The sequence below is a fragment of the Coloeus monedula genome (genome assembly GCF_965178545.1).
Source record: "Coloeus monedula genome assembly, chromosome: 20".
Lineage (NCBI taxonomy): Eukaryota > Metazoa > Chordata > Aves > Passeriformes > Corvidae > Coloeus > Coloeus monedula.
In genome coordinates, this window is record NC_138800.1 from 11,083,095 (window position 1) to 11,098,070 (window position 14,976).

The 14,976-nt window shown below is 40.2% G+C and overlaps 2 protein-coding genes across 5 annotated transcripts in view; both read left to right on the forward strand.

Moving 5' to 3' along the window:
* The first annotated feature begins 37 nt into the window (after window positions 1-37).
* Window positions 38-12,637, forward strand: KIAA0753. 4 transcript variants are annotated; one of them, XM_082294755.1, is made up of 15 exons: window positions 38-176; window positions 360-500; window positions 1,288-1,888; window positions 2,387-2,490; window positions 2,781-2,843; window positions 2,968-3,183; window positions 4,253-4,463; window positions 5,537-5,736; window positions 6,844-7,013; window positions 8,057-8,144; window positions 8,347-8,520; window positions 9,578-9,659; window positions 10,313-10,433; window positions 10,560-10,784; window positions 11,503-12,637. In XM_082294755.1, exons 2-15 carry the CDS (start codon window positions 411-413, stop codon window positions 11,618-11,620), a joined length of 2,463 nt encoding a protein of 820 aa, XP_082150881.1. In that variant the 5' UTR covers window positions 38-176; window positions 360-410; the 3' UTR covers window positions 11,621-12,637. The 4 variants fall into 4 exon arrangements, with proteins under 4 accessions (XP_082150881.1, XP_082150883.1, XP_082150882.1 ...); XM_082294757.1 differs by having other exon boundaries at window positions 44-500; window positions 8,350-8,520; XM_082294756.1 differs by having other exon boundaries at window positions 44-500; window positions 5,540-5,736.
* The window catches only part of PITPNM3 (PITPNM family member 3), a gene marked incomplete at its 3' end in the record, with an annotated part of 54,485 nt that continues 51,187 nt past the window's right edge, over window positions 11,679-14,976 (forward strand). The window contains exon 1 of the mRNA XM_082294754.1: window positions 11,679-11,710. The remainder of the gene's footprint in view (window positions 11,711-14,976) is intronic.

Genomic DNA, 14,976 nt, shown 5'->3' on the forward strand with positions numbered 1-14,976 from the left:
CCGTAGCTCCGCGCGCTCCCGGCAGCCCCCGCGGCGGCGGCGGGACCGGGTTCGAGCGGCGCCTGGCGGGTCCCGGCGGGTCCCGGCGCCGTCCGGCCTCCCTTCCTCCCTTCCTCCCTTCCTCCCTTCCTCCCGCCTCTCTTCCTTGCGGCAGCACCCGGGGTCCGCTGGTGCCGGTACCGTCCGGGACGCGATGGGGCGCGGGGCGGGAGCAGCCGCGGGCCCTGGGCGGTTGCGGAGAGGCTGCCCCTATCTCCTCTCCGCGGCTCCTCGGGCTGGTTCTCCCTCTGTTACTCACATCAGACCTGGGATTGCTTCTGCAAGTCTGAACTAACTGTTTATTGTTCTCGCGTTCACAGCTGTGATCACAAGCAAGGGGCAACAACGGGGTTTGCTCTCAAGCCAGTGCTATGGGGCCGAGCAAGACAGCAGTGCCTGATGATGCGTTTGCACTGAGCACCCAGCGATACGGGAATGAAGCTAAGGCTTTACAAGCACAGGTACCATTCGCCTTCTGCAGTATTGGTTTCCTTTGTGATTGTAACAGAAAGATGATTCTGACCCACTTTGTGAGACAGCCCAGCAGGGAGTGTCATACTAGCTAGCTTTCCTCATGCTGTCACACATAATCTTGACACCGTCCTTTTGTAAGGGGAGAGGTCAAAAACTATAATTATTCTTAATTTTCTGTTGTGGTTCAGTCCCTGTAGGCAGCTGAGCATGCAGCCACTTGCTCACTCTCTCCCAGTTGGGAGGGGAAGAGAACTGGAAAGCAAAAAGTATGAAAACTTATGGATTGCAATAAAGGCAGTTTAACAGGGAAAGCAAATGCTTTCCTGTTTTTATGCACAAACAAAGCAAAATAAGGAATTCATTATCTGCATTCCATCAGCAGGCAGGTGTTCAGCCATTTCCATGACTTCAGCACATGTTGACAGTGACTTAGGAAGACAAATGTCACCAGTCTCCCCTTCCTCCTTCTTCCCTGCAGCTTTTACTGCTGCGCATGATGCCACAGGGTGTGGAATATCCGTTTTGTCAGATGGGGTCAGCCATCCAGTTGTTTCCTTTCTAGTTTGTTGCCCACCCCCAGGCTACTCACTGGTGAGCAGGCGAGGAGCAGAAAAGGCCTTCACCTGTGTGAGCACTGCTTAGCAAGAATGAAAACACTGGTGTGCTGTTAGCACTGTGTTCAGCACAAATCCTAAACAGTGCCATCATGACAGAGTTGCATCATCTGTGTATAGTGTTCTGTATAACATCAGGGTCTTTTTGCATTTTGAACAGCTCCAGTTTAATAGAAATGTTCCTGCAGTTCCAGACAACTTGGCTCTCAGATTCTCTCACCCTCGTCCAATTATAATAGAAAAACTGAAGGCATCCAATCTAGTTGGAAGTGAGGACCCCAGCCTGAAAAGCTCTGGGATGTTCTCAGTGGTATCTGAAGAGAGACTGAAATTAGCTGTTCAGCTGGCAAAAAGGGACATCAAACAAAGACGTCTCCAAGAACAAGTGAAACAGCAGGAATTTGGAGATGTGGTCAGTAAACCACAGTGGACTCAAAAATCACAACAGCAGAAGACTGAAGTATTTGTAAGTCGAGAAAATAAAAATGCCCTGAAGTCTCAGTCTCGCTTGACATGTCAGCAGAGGCTTGACCAGCCTTCCCAAGGGGAGTCTGCCAGCTCTGATGCAAACACTTATCTCTGCGTAGTTAAGGAGAGAAAGCCATCACCAGCTGTTTTGGACTCTCCACCCACCCATGACACAGGACCAGACCCCAAGCCAAATTTAAATAAAAAAGAACATAAAAATACGCAGGAAGTCCAGCGTCTGCAGAAAGAATTGAGAAGCTATGTCCAGAAAATCGAAGAAATTATTAAAAAAGGTGTAAGACGGAACAGTAATTATGTTATATAAATGTCCACTAGTTTGTTGATTTTCCCCCCCATTTTTTGGGTTGGGGTAGAATTTGTATTTATGTCTGGATTTTTTAGAACCATCTGTTTTTTTGAAAAATAGATAAAAGATAGAATAGCTAGCCAGCTTAAGCAATTGGTTCTTTCGTAATAACTGGCAGGAGGTTTAACCATTCCAAATTTTGAGTGCTTTATCTGCAACTTTGTCATAAAACTAAGGGATCACATGATTTTTTAAATAACTAATGAGCTATATTGTATGAGACTGTTTAGTCAAACTCTAAACAGAAACAGAATGTAGAGTTTATAATAACTAACTTGCATTACTGTTAAAGGAACCCCCACAAATATGTGGTTTGGTTCTGCATGAAAGAGGCTTATTACTAAGTTGTGTCTGTTGTCATGGCTTAATTGGGATTTTCACGGGTTAAATTAAGATATAAAACTTTATATTCTATGCTTTTTAGGGAGAGATAGAGAACTTGATCCTGAAAACAAGCAGCGACTTTGCATTAGGAGACAGCAACAAGCTGCACGGTCAGCTCGGATGCTGTATGTGCTCCAGCAACAGGTAGGAGCCATCATTTTAAACTGGGATGTGTAGTAGCTTAGTTTGTTGTGATAAATTTGACAGACACTAACTGTAACAAGAGAAATTCAATCAGGTTATCTCTGAACTTCCATAGTTTAGATCTGAATGGTGTGACTAATTTCCCTCATGGCTGGACAGAGAGGTGAGCATCACTGTTGGAAAATCTGGACTTTCACTCAGATGCTACAGTGAAAATCTATTGTTCATTTATAGACATGGGATTAATTCTGACTGATTCGCTCCTCTCCATCTGCTTTCTTGATAAACAGGTAAAAGAAATTCAGGATGATATAGAAAAACTGAGTCCTCATACAATCAAACATACTAAAAAGGTAAGATGTGATTATCCTTCAGGCTGTAAGTGACTTATTGACAGAGTTTTCTAGATTACTGGGTTTGATTGTATTCATAGAAACTATAGTTATTAAAGCATTTATTTGTTTTTCATTTCTCCAGTCCCGAGCAGTATCCAGGTTGGCAGCAGCACACAGAGGAGCTGTACGAACCTTGCAGGCATTTGCCAGTCAGTTTGCAGATCAAACAGATGAGCAGATTCCTGCCCACTACAAGGAACTGGGCAGTCTCGTTCGACAGCTGTCTCTATGCTCTGCCAAAGTAGAAGGAGATTCTTCCATTTCTGACGTTATCATAGATATTTTGCTGCAAGTTGAGGTAGGAAAATAACATTTGTTTTTGCTAAGACAGGAAAGATGTAGTGAAGTATGAGATTGTGTTCATGAAATGGCAGAATATATTACTGGTTTTGTTTTTGTTTTTTAAAGGCCATATTTTCTAATGTAAAAATGTACTTCTAATGTTCCTAAGTAATGGTGGCATAAAAGAGAGGTGCATCCTAAACACACAAACTACCTGCTGCTGGTCTTATTGATTGCTGTTCCTACCTTTCTTGGCTGTCCTGGTAGAATGAGGACTGGTAACAAAGCATCAGTTTCTAATTCATTTGTCATTTTCAGGATTGAGAGAATTAATTTTATAAATTGGTGTGCATTATGTGTTTATTACTTTGGATGCATGCTTTAGTCATCAGTGTCAGTGATGAGCACCTGAGGATCTCATATGGTGGTGGGTGTAGAATTGTCCAGGCAGAAGATAAAGTTGTGGGTACAAGATTTAGTTAGCTCCGTGCCCTTCAAATATCGTTTTTAGTGATATCTGATGGCTTATACATGTCATTGTCATTGTTATCATAGAAAAGTTCTGATTCATGTTGCCTGCTGCATAAATAAAAAAAAGCAATACCAGAGCCATAAGATACTTTCCTTAAAATACTGTTAAAACTGTAAGAGCTGTGTTTTTAATTTTACTGTTATGAACTGCTTATGAGAACAGTAACAGTGCTAACTGCCTGGGAATGGGAAAGGAAGTAGTTAAGTTTGAAGATAGCATTGGAAGAAGTGTCTGTATTACCATAATCATGTGACCATGGGGGTTTTGTTGGTCTGTAGCCCTTGTGTTCAATTTTTTTGAACCTTCTGTAAGCAAATGGTTTGCTGGAGTCAGTTGTAAATACAAAAATGTAAGCCTTTTCAGTAAGATTTAAGTTAATAATATGAAAAAGCTTCTACATGAACAAGCTATCAGGAATAATCACTGTCAGAAAAAGAAAACCAAAACAAAACCAGACCAAAAAAGCTCCAACTGCTTAGAATCTCTTGAATTTGCTTTTCATTACATCAGATTTGCTGAGAGAGTAATTAAAACTCTTAAATATTTGGTGCAGGATCTGAATTCACTGCTGGAAAACAAGCAAACACCAAAAACAGTGAAGAAATGTATTTCAGCTTCTCAGGCCAAATCTCCAAGGAAGACTGAGACATTTCCAGCCAGAAAGCACCTTCTGTCTCCAAAAGGAGAAAACAAACCTGTCCCCTTAAAGGGACAGCTTGGACAAGAGTCTAAAAAACCTCCATGTGCTGGTAGTCTCTTGACTGGTTTGTATTTTGAATTACTAAATACATTTTTATCACCTAGCTCGCCATGTGCAGTTCCATTTTTTAGTATGGTATTGTTGGTCACAGGTTGGTCAGATGTTAGCAAATCAATCTTAACAAAAACTAGGCTGTGATTGTTTAACTGTTCACACTGAAAAGGTATTCTGTAGCTTTGGCTCAGAATTCCCTTGGTTGGTACAATTTCTCTGCTTCTGGGAGCAGTGGCTGTTTTATCCTGGCCAGTTCATTACTGTCAATGTCTTTTGCACAACAGTCACAGTTTTGTACCTAGAGACACATTAACTGATGGTTAAGCTGAAGACTTGGGGGTTTTCACCACTATCTTGCCGTGCAACTCTTTGGAGTTGGCTTTCTATATTGTTCTTTTACTTTGAAAGAAAAGGAGCTTTATTCTTTCTCAACCTGTTGTGAGATAAATTTACCTGAAGTATTTTGGCAGCTCATGAAAGCTGTAAGTTCCTACATTATTATATAGTCTATATTAACTGTTTTTCTTTTTTGTGGTGATTTTCTCATACCTCAGGCTAGTTTTTACTAGAACAGTAAGCATTCTTTACTACCCCCAGGTAGCAAGAATTCCATACGCCAAATTCATCTCTGGCAGTCCTGGGAGACAGTATATAAACATCTAATGATTTCCATGTGTCTTGCTGCCTAAACGGGGATGTTTTGTTACCACTGCCTGGAGTTCATATGGCAATTGCTGCCAAAAGGCTTTCCCATGAGTTACATATATATGTATATTTTCAAATATCTCTATACATATAAATATGTATATGACCATAAACCCCAAACCTTCCTGTTCATCAAAACAATGGAAGAAAGACAATTTCTTTAATACTTGTCAGGAAATACAAGGCTAGAAATTTTCTTTTTGTCTTTGATTTTTGTAAAATTACGGTGGAGCTTAAAGTTCATGATTCGGTATACCTAGCATAACAGAGGTATCAAATGTAGAAACAAAGACAATTCTTGCCCCTTTCAACTTACAATTAAAAGTTTATGTGTTATTTTTGATACAGATAAACACTGACATGTTGCAAATATTTCAGCAGTTCAACAGGCAAACAGTTGTGCTCATATATTGCACAATAAATACCAAGAAAAAAGTGGCCCACCTATTCCAGAGAGAAATGCCACTTTGCAAGGGAGCACAGTTGCACTGGTGAGAGCTAGAGCTGTAAAAAAAGAGTCTGTCCTTGAAAGTGGTGCTTTGAGGAAGAAAGATGTGTCACTGCCTGCAAAACCACAGGTATGGAAGTGATAAATCATTTATGCTGTCTTCTACTTGTGCTCTGGGATTTGTTGTATAATATAAGACACTGTCAAAGCTTTGCACTTGCTCACAGTATTGCCATTATGAGATAGGAGATACAGGGGGATAAACCCTGTCTGTTATTTCTAGTGGTTATGACTATTTTAGCAAATGTTTTTCGAAAATAGTGTTTACTGTTCCTTGGAAATACACTATACAACTAGAAACAACAACAGAATTAGTAAGGAAAATGCTCACTGAAACTAGTTTCATGTTTGAAATTAACATGTTTTTTTCAATTTGAAATTAAAGCTGAAGTATTTTCCTCCTATGGTCATCCTCTGTCACAAAAAATGCACTCAGCACTAATGTGCTAATGTTAGTAGGAGAATATAAGTTACTAAGGCTTACTTAATTGATAACAGGAATGATGAAACTTCACTATACAAGTTCTGGTTTCTGCTAAGTCCTTGCAAACAGAAAGAAGCTCCATAGTACAAACAAAACAATTCTTAAAAGACTAGGGCTAGATTTTGCAAATAAGTGTATTTTTCTTTTATTCCTTCCTCAGAGTATCACTTTTAACTAGGAAAATCAAATCTGACACAGTAACATAGATGTATGCTTATGTAACTTTTACTGCTTCCTATCCCTGTGGATCAGCGAGGATCATGGGCAGGAAGGTTAAGCATTTCAATAATTCATATTGAGGGGACAAGTCTAAATGACCTTGTAACAAATATAAATGTGGGAATATTACTGTTTTGTGGCTGAATACAATGTTACCTTGGAAACCTATTTGGATTTATTAATAGTTATCATAGAATCTAATTCTGAAATATCAAAAATAAGTTATTTCCCCATGAAGAGCAACACTGGAAAAGTTGTAACTGTTTGCAAAAATAATAGTTGCAGGATTAAGCATATGTTCTGTTCAGGCACAGCTGTACTTCCCTTTAAAGCACTTGTAAAACCTTCACATACGTCAACTGCAGCAAAGCTAGCAGGTGTAATTTCAAGACAAAGTCTGAAGCAGAATGCAAAAGACTTTAAAAATTCAACAACTGGAATATGTGTTTTCAATGTGATCATGTTAATTTTAAGGGAATGCTGAAATCTTTAAAGTCAAGACGGGTACACCCTCCAGGAAAGCGTGCCCGATTTCGAGAGCCAACTATAGCTTTCCAACTAAAAGAGAACAAACGACCTGTTAAGGAGAGCAAAATGCCCTGCATGCCTTCAAAGGCTCCACCTCGGTCTGGTTCACCTAAGCGGTATGTTTGCAGTCCCCTGGCAGCCATCTGTACCCTGCTTCCCAGTGGAAATGCTTCTGGATCTGTGCTAGTAACTGGGATAGAGTTGGCTTGGCTTCAGTCACACAGTCCAGGGTGGCCAGTGGCACAGCACAGCTTGCTGTCAGATAGCTGCTCTGCTTTCCCATTTGGCCCAGAGCAGCCTCATTCCCTAAAGCCTGGGAAGAGCCAGAGCTTTAGTATTTTGCCTGAGTTACTGCCTGGGAGTCAAAGCCAAACTGTGCAAGGCAGGGCAGTGACAAAACACAGGAGGTGGAGTGGGTATTCCCAGCACTGCTTTAAGAAGGTAAAATATTATCTCCCTGTTCCAGAAGGACAAGATACATGTATTTGTCCCAGACAATAATAAAGTGCAGGTTTGTTTACTTTTAACTCCAAATTTACTTAATTTGGAGACGGGGTGTCCAAATTTAGGTTGATTTGGGACTGGTGTTTGTAGCGTTCGAAGCAGGAGAACCAGATGCTGTATCTGTACTAGGCAGTGTGCATGGTAAGATGAGGAGCTCATTTCTCTGGACAGTATTTGTGGATAGCCATGTAGTTCCCGTTTGCCAACAGCAGAAACATGATTCAAGATCCCTCATTCTCAACAGAATTTTCTGGCTTATATGGTCTTAAACGCTATTAATTTTTTCTCTAAAGTTTCTTGTAACTCTTCCAAACTGATGCTGGAAATCACACTACTCCATTCTTCAGTTGTTAGAATGTACATTTTGTAACTCTCTATGCTACTGCGCTATTTTTGAAGACTAGCAAGGCTTGAAGCAAAAAATTCTAGAGGAGTGAAAGTTCTAACTGACCTTTGCAGAGGAGAAATGGAAAAAATAGAAAAGTTAAGATAATGACTTACTTTGAAAAATATCATAATGGGTGTCAGATCTAATACGAGCTTCTCCCCACTCCCAAAAGTCCCCCTAAAAATACATTTATGTAGTTAGTGTTTTAAATTAATATTGTCATACTAGGTTTCAGAATGGCATTGTCATTTCTTCTTCTTTGTGCAGGTCACAAACTGTTTCTCCAGCCCATTGTGCGGACAAAGATGGGAAGGAGGTACAGGAGTGGTCAGAGCCTCCGTTAGACAGGACACAGGTAGTACAGGCAAGGTCCTGCCACGGGGTGAATGATGCCTTGAGAGCTGTCAAACATTTACAAAGGGGCAACAGACAGTTTCTTTTCAACTTAATGCAAGTTGCTTTTGTTTTGGTTTGGGTTTTTTTCTTTCTTTCTTTATTGGCTTTGTGTCTTTTTGTTTTCTGTGGTATTTGTTTTTGGGGTTTGTTTTTTTAAGTAGCAGGTTGCAACAAATGCAGATGTTCTGAGTGAAAAGCTATTGGATGACCTTTTGGAAGATACTGCTCAGGAACTGTGGAGCATGGCTCAGCATGAGAGACTCCAGACTGAGGCCCTGCTTGTGGCTGACACTCATAGCCTGGAGTCAATGTTGCAAAGAATGGAAGAAATTGAAGTAAGATTTTCTGTCTTGGTTGGTCTCATTAGTGCCAATTTCTTACTTACTGTCCATAAATTATAATATTTATAAGTATCTACATTCTTAAATGAAGCAAAGTCTGACTGGATCAGTGTCTGAGATCAAAGACCTGGTTGGAGTTTGTGCTTCCAGAAAACACAGTGTAAGAACAGAAGCAGAGCGTTTGATGAATCTGTTGCTGTAAAGTTAGCAGACCTGAGTTTGCATCCCATCTCAAAACTTTGTGGCTTAAATCATTGTATGTGAATAGAAGAATCAGTATGGTGATTATGTTGATTGTCTAGCAGATTGGAAAGTATTTGAATATTAATTTGAATTTTTCCCTTGTTTTAAACTATAGAATCTCAGTATTCCAGTAGCATGACCATCTTGAGGAAATACGCTCTGGCAATCCAAAGTATTTCACAGGGCAATATGGTGACATCAGACAAATACATGGTTATCTGTGCCTTTATTTATTCATCTTTCTATATAAATATTCATAAGGTTATTGTTTAGTTGACTTGAGCTTTCTCATATATTGCTTTCTTAAAAATTTTTCTTCAATCAGTTTTTTCATAGTTTCTGGTTTGAGTTCCATTTTGACCTTCCTGTTCTCTGAAATTTATTGTGACTTAGAACTACTCAGTTTAGTGCCATTTACTTGTAGAGATCTGTTCATCAGTTGGAAGTATGAAGCTGACATCCTGCAGTGTCCTTGTCCCTGAGGCACTGGAGCACCCATTTGGATTCACTGTTGGTGAGGCAGGAGCAGCTTGAGGGCCCGTCAGTTGTTTGGCTAAGGGCTGTTGGTCTGAAATCTGAAGAGCTCCCATGGGACTGGCAGTTAGTTTTGTATTCAAGTATGGCATTTTGAATAAGAGAAATGTCTGTGTTTTCAATCACCCAACCCTTTTCTATGTTTTGTTACCAGCCAAAATAAGCCTGCTTTGCCCAAGGAGGATCATTACTTGCTTTCCTATTGAGTCATAATCAGTGCAGCTGAGCTGCCAGATACATGGGTGATTGATTGATGTTGTGTGTTCCACTCCAGATGTACCAGGAGGCTGTCCGCAGGAGAGTCACCCAGATTGTGTACAGTGGCTCCCAGTTTTGGGCCCAGGAAGACAAAACGGGTAATTGTCTTCTTTAGTACAGGTTGGTTTCCCTATAATCTGTAGGTTTAAATTCAGGTGTGAAATCAAGGTCATTGGATTATGTGTGATCAAATAGCACCACTCAGACACATTTTTTTACCATAGGTGCTTCTTTCAGAGGACAGTTTCTAAGATGTAATTCTAAAATCAATACTTTATCAGCATTCCTTTTCTTTATCCTGTGGTTTGATTGAGTAGCACAGTGAAGCTACATTGATTTTCCAAGGTATCGGATCACACACAGCTTTACTGAAACTGTGTTGTTTAACACAAGTTGGAAAATCTCACAGTAAAACTGGTGAAGATTTACCCCAAATCTATGGATTCTTTTTCCATATCTTGGATTTACCACTAAGTTTAATAGACTGTGCTATTTTTACAGTGGCATTTTCTATCTCTCTGCTAGAATTACCCACTGGCAGCACAAATGATTTATACTAAAGGTAGCATTTCTAAATTGCTAATCGTTAATACACTGAGCTGAATTTGTTTTTTCTTACTTTGAATACTTTACTTACCTGAAGGACTTCCCCTTAAAAGAAACAAAAGTCTTTGTGAGGACTTAACCTGCAGTAGATGTAGTTTTTCCTCTTTCAAAAAACCAATTTAAAATAGTATTTTCTTCCTTCTAGAACAACAAATGGCATCAACAGCTAAAAAACTTACATCTCCTCATCCAGTTCAGATAACCAAATTAACTGGACACACAGAGCTAGAAACAGACATTTTATTTGAAAAACCTTTTGACAGCATGTAAGTGGAATATTTGGCCCTACAGTAAACTGTGGTGCATAAGATCTATGTGACTTCATTACACTGACCCTTCAAAAAGAGACTTAAAAATTTTGTCCTGTCTTGATGATTATTTCATATTTCCAGTGATATTGATGAAAACAAAGAAGCAGAGGAGAAATTGCAGACTGGAGATGACATTCTGCAGCCCTTGCCTCTGAATTCTCTACAGAAAGCGTATTCTGTGTCTCTCTCTGTGCCAAGCGATGTGCTCCAGAGCATCTTGGATTATAACAGCAGATACAAGCATCATTTGAAGCTTATTTCCCATGAGGTGGTGGGCAATTTCGATCCATGGCAGATTGCTGAGAGGTATATGAGCTATCTTTGTGGTTTGGAAGTGAATGTATCAGCTATTGACAGGTATTTCCATTCTCACTCAGGAGATGAGGGGGGATGGGCCATTTCAATTCCAAACTGAAAGCCAGAAGCAGTTGGCTCTCAGACTATTTCTCCACTGGTACTCAGTGTTCATGGATTTTGAAGGTCTTTGGATAAGACAAAAGGATATTGGAGTAGAGTATCCATCCCTTAGCACAAATAGAAGATGTGAAGAAACAGTAAACTACAGCCTTTCTGCTGTTCACTTCCTGGCAAAGAAAAATTGTTTCTCAGGCTGAATGTCTGCTAAGCAAGCAGGGCAACATAAGCCAAAATACACACCTTTGCACTGAAGCTAGAGTAAGTGTTTTGATTGCTCAGTAAAAGGTTTAGCAACTAAATTACATAATTGGTTATAATTTCCTTCCACTTTTCTTGAGTAATTACCTACAATTGCCTAGAAATAATTTTCAATATATATGATATATTTCAAAACCTACCTTTGGGTCTTGCAAATTCCAACCCAAAGAAAGCATGGAAATAGAGGCTGAATTTGAACTTTGCTAGCCCTGTTCTTTCAGAACTGCATAAATACTGGCACAACATCAGTTGGCACAGAGCATTGATACCAATGGCATGAATGACTGGAATTTGAAATCTGACTTTCTGAACCTTTTCCTTCTTTTATTTTGCCCTCCCTCTCCCTTAGTCTTGCAGAGCAACTGACAGAAGAAGCCCTGTGCGACGTGGCAGCAGAGTTGCAGGATGTTTGTGAGGACTATGCAGAAGCTGTGTTCACATCGGAGTTTTTGCAGCCAATGCACTGAATTCTTTCCCACGTGCCCCATCAACGTCAGCCTCAGCCTGACAGTCTGTGAGATTTTCTGCACTGGATCTCCATCAAGGATTCATCTCAGGTTTTTATAAAACCATTATAATAATGTTTTCCTTTTCAGACTTGATGTTGTCTGATCACCTTAGCACATGCTCAGCTCATGCACTGGGGTGAGTTCTTTGGGGATGTGGCAATCCAGTGAAGCATTCTCATGGAACAGCACAAATAGATGCAAACACTTGTCACTGGCTGTAGTTGCAGGCTTGCTTGGGCTCTTGCCGTCAGCTTCAGAGTGGAGTTCCCGAGTATCTCTAGTACATCATGCACAGGCAAAATGAGACCTTTCAATAAGAAGCACATGGTAGAGATCTTTCTTTTTCTTAAACTACTCTAAAATGTTACATTTTTAACAGCATTTAGTGATTCAACCCCACATTCCTTTCTCTTAAGAATCCCAATGAAATCAAGAACAACAAAATAAATGAGCAATTGGCATTCCTGCAACATTAAATTAACTTGTTTCAAGTAATCAAGGTACTAGTTTGGGTTATGTCTGGAGTCAGAGCAATGAGTAATAATTACATATGTAGTATACTAGGGAAATGCAAATTCATCCCTTGAGGTAACTCAAAGAACAATATGAGTTTGTTTCCTTTGTCGATTTTTTTTTCTCCAATATTATTCAACTTATAACCCATTCATTTTTAACCTTCTAAGATTATTTTTATTTCCTCTAATTAGAACATATATTTTAAAAATAATTTTGTTTCTATTGAAGCCTGGTTTACTATTTCAATCATCTTCAAATTTACATAAAATGTAATAAATGTTACTGCTGAAGCATGACTTTGCTGATATGCGATTCTGTAATTTAAAACAGTTAATTTCTAAGATTATAAGTCAAAAATACTAAAGCAATAGTGTCTTTATGTATGTGTATATATGCATCTGAAAGTATTTTGAGGATGTTTTATTTTTTAATAAACAACACTTGTTTATTATCACTGAACACAGTTTTAATTTAAGATAACTTCCCTCTGAATCCATTTGGAATAGTCAGCACCCAGCATGCAAGAGAGCACCTGGCAACATTACAAGAGTCAGACTACATACACCTTGAAGTAATGTGGTCATCTGTGAAGGAAGGCATACTTTCTCTCACTTGTGAGGGGTATCCTCTGACTGAGGATGCCAAAATCAACTTTTATTCCGGATGAGAACGTTGTGGCATTTGGCTGCCTTCTGGGAGCAGATATATGTGGAGAGTGAAGGCTTTAAATAAAATTCCCAACTTCACACTCTTCAGTCCTTCTGGAGGAACTTAACTAAGGTGCAGAAGAAAAGTTTGAGACATCTTACTTGTGTCTGCCTCATAGAAATTAAGCAATCCCAAATTTCTGTGGGCTTTAACCTCTTTTAGGGATCTGAGTTTATTTATTGCACTGACTAGTTTTTTACGTTTGGCTATTTGTTTCCTACTGTGAGTCAGATTTGAGAATAGCAATGTTATGAAAGTTCATGTCTGGGGATTTGGTCTTTAGTTGTTCTGAATTCTTGGTAGGGACAAGCTCTTAAGGTTTCAGTTGGAGTTCAGGCTCAGCAGGTGTCAGGATTTGGCCTTCAGTTTGGGGCAATCTGCAAAGAAACTGGTCTTCGTATTATAATTTTGCACCTACACCAGTGCAGGCAGCTGAATGAAAGCTAGTTCCCTGTCCAGGTGTTTTCACTGGAACTTTCATTTGCCTCTGATGTTTTTAAATGTGGCTGAAATTCAAGTGCAAGGTTACACTCTCTATAATTGTCTTTTGTCTTTCAACTGAGAAAATAAGCTTGTTCGGAATATGGAACTAAGTAGTACCAATTAAACTAAACATAAGGCAGCAACTGCTGACTTCCCCCCACTCCAATCCCTTGCCTCTGGCTTCCGTCTTCTGTTTCTGCAGCCAGTCTGAATATTTAGGCTGAGGGAATAAGCAGCCAAAGAACTGGGTGATCTGGAAGGAGACAGAGAGCAAGTAAACTTCAAAGGGGAAAAAGAACAGAGTGGTCAAGACTTCAGTGTGGACTTCTAACCACCTCAGGAGCACGTGCTTAGCAATGATTATATCCGCAGAAGGTGGCACCATGGGTGTCAGTTATTAATAGACTTGTTAAAATGCACATGCTGACTCTATTTCTTTCTTCTTCCTCTTTTTTTTTTTTTAACATTCTATAGCGATTTCTGTCCCTTTTTGAGCAGCCACAGAACAAAACGTCCATAGTATTGGTGAAACATAAATAGCATTGTTCAAATGGACCCAAACTGAGATGCTCAGGGGAGGTCATGCTGGGCTGTTCCATACAGACAACTCCTGGATCTGGCTTTTCCAATGTCCTGAAATTTGTCCAAAACAGAACCAACAGCATAAGATGAAGTCTGCCCAGAGAATGATGCAGTCCATAAAACAGAAGTCATGAAGTACCACATTTGTTTCCTTTATGAAACATCACCCTTTGCTTCTCCAACAGCCCTCATTAGCCTTGTGTCTGAATAGGGGGGAGTGCTGGTGCTAAAATACATGCTCTTGAGGTCTAGCGACTTTGCTTTTCTGTTTGCTGACAAAACTTGGTGGCACATTTTTGTCTCATTATTTCTTCCTATGCATTACATATATGGTCCCACACCCTTTTCTTGTATGGTTCTGGTGATAAGAGGGCCATGGGTGCTACTGAGAAAAGATATTCTCTAAGTTATTAGTCTGAGAGGGAGCAGAGTGACATTTATCATCATTATTTTTTGAATGCACTGGCCTTTTCTGACTGTCCCCATTTGTGGATTACCGACTTGTTCTGCGTTACACATTAATGATGGCATTTCCCTGCCTTACATCGAGGCCTGATTTTGGAATGGAGCTTATGCATGGTGGGCTGTACAGCCAGTCTCTCCTTGTGCTCCTCTGCCTTACCTGGCTCATGGTATGACTGGAGTGAGCAGGTCCATGCAGGTCCATCATGCAGCGAGCCATCTCTGACCCTGGCTGGGTGCCCTGAGCTGTGGTCCCCCTGGCAGAGCTCGGCCACTTTGCAGTGTTGCTCCGGAGCGCAGGGTGAGCATTTGCCCTGGCTGAGATCCATCTGTGCCTGAGGAAGCCCATGGAAACTGAGGCTGTCTTTGAAAACAGTTGCTGCACTGTAGAAGAGAAAAGCTCCACAGATGCTTCAAAAAATCCTGGTGTCACGGCTTCTCCCTCTCCCCTCGGCATTCCAGTTAGGAAACATGACTAAAAATAGCCTGCTGCCTAAAGCTCCCAGAGAGCTGTGCTGTCTGATTACTTCCTTAGCATTTAATTTCTGTTCTCATGAGTGTAT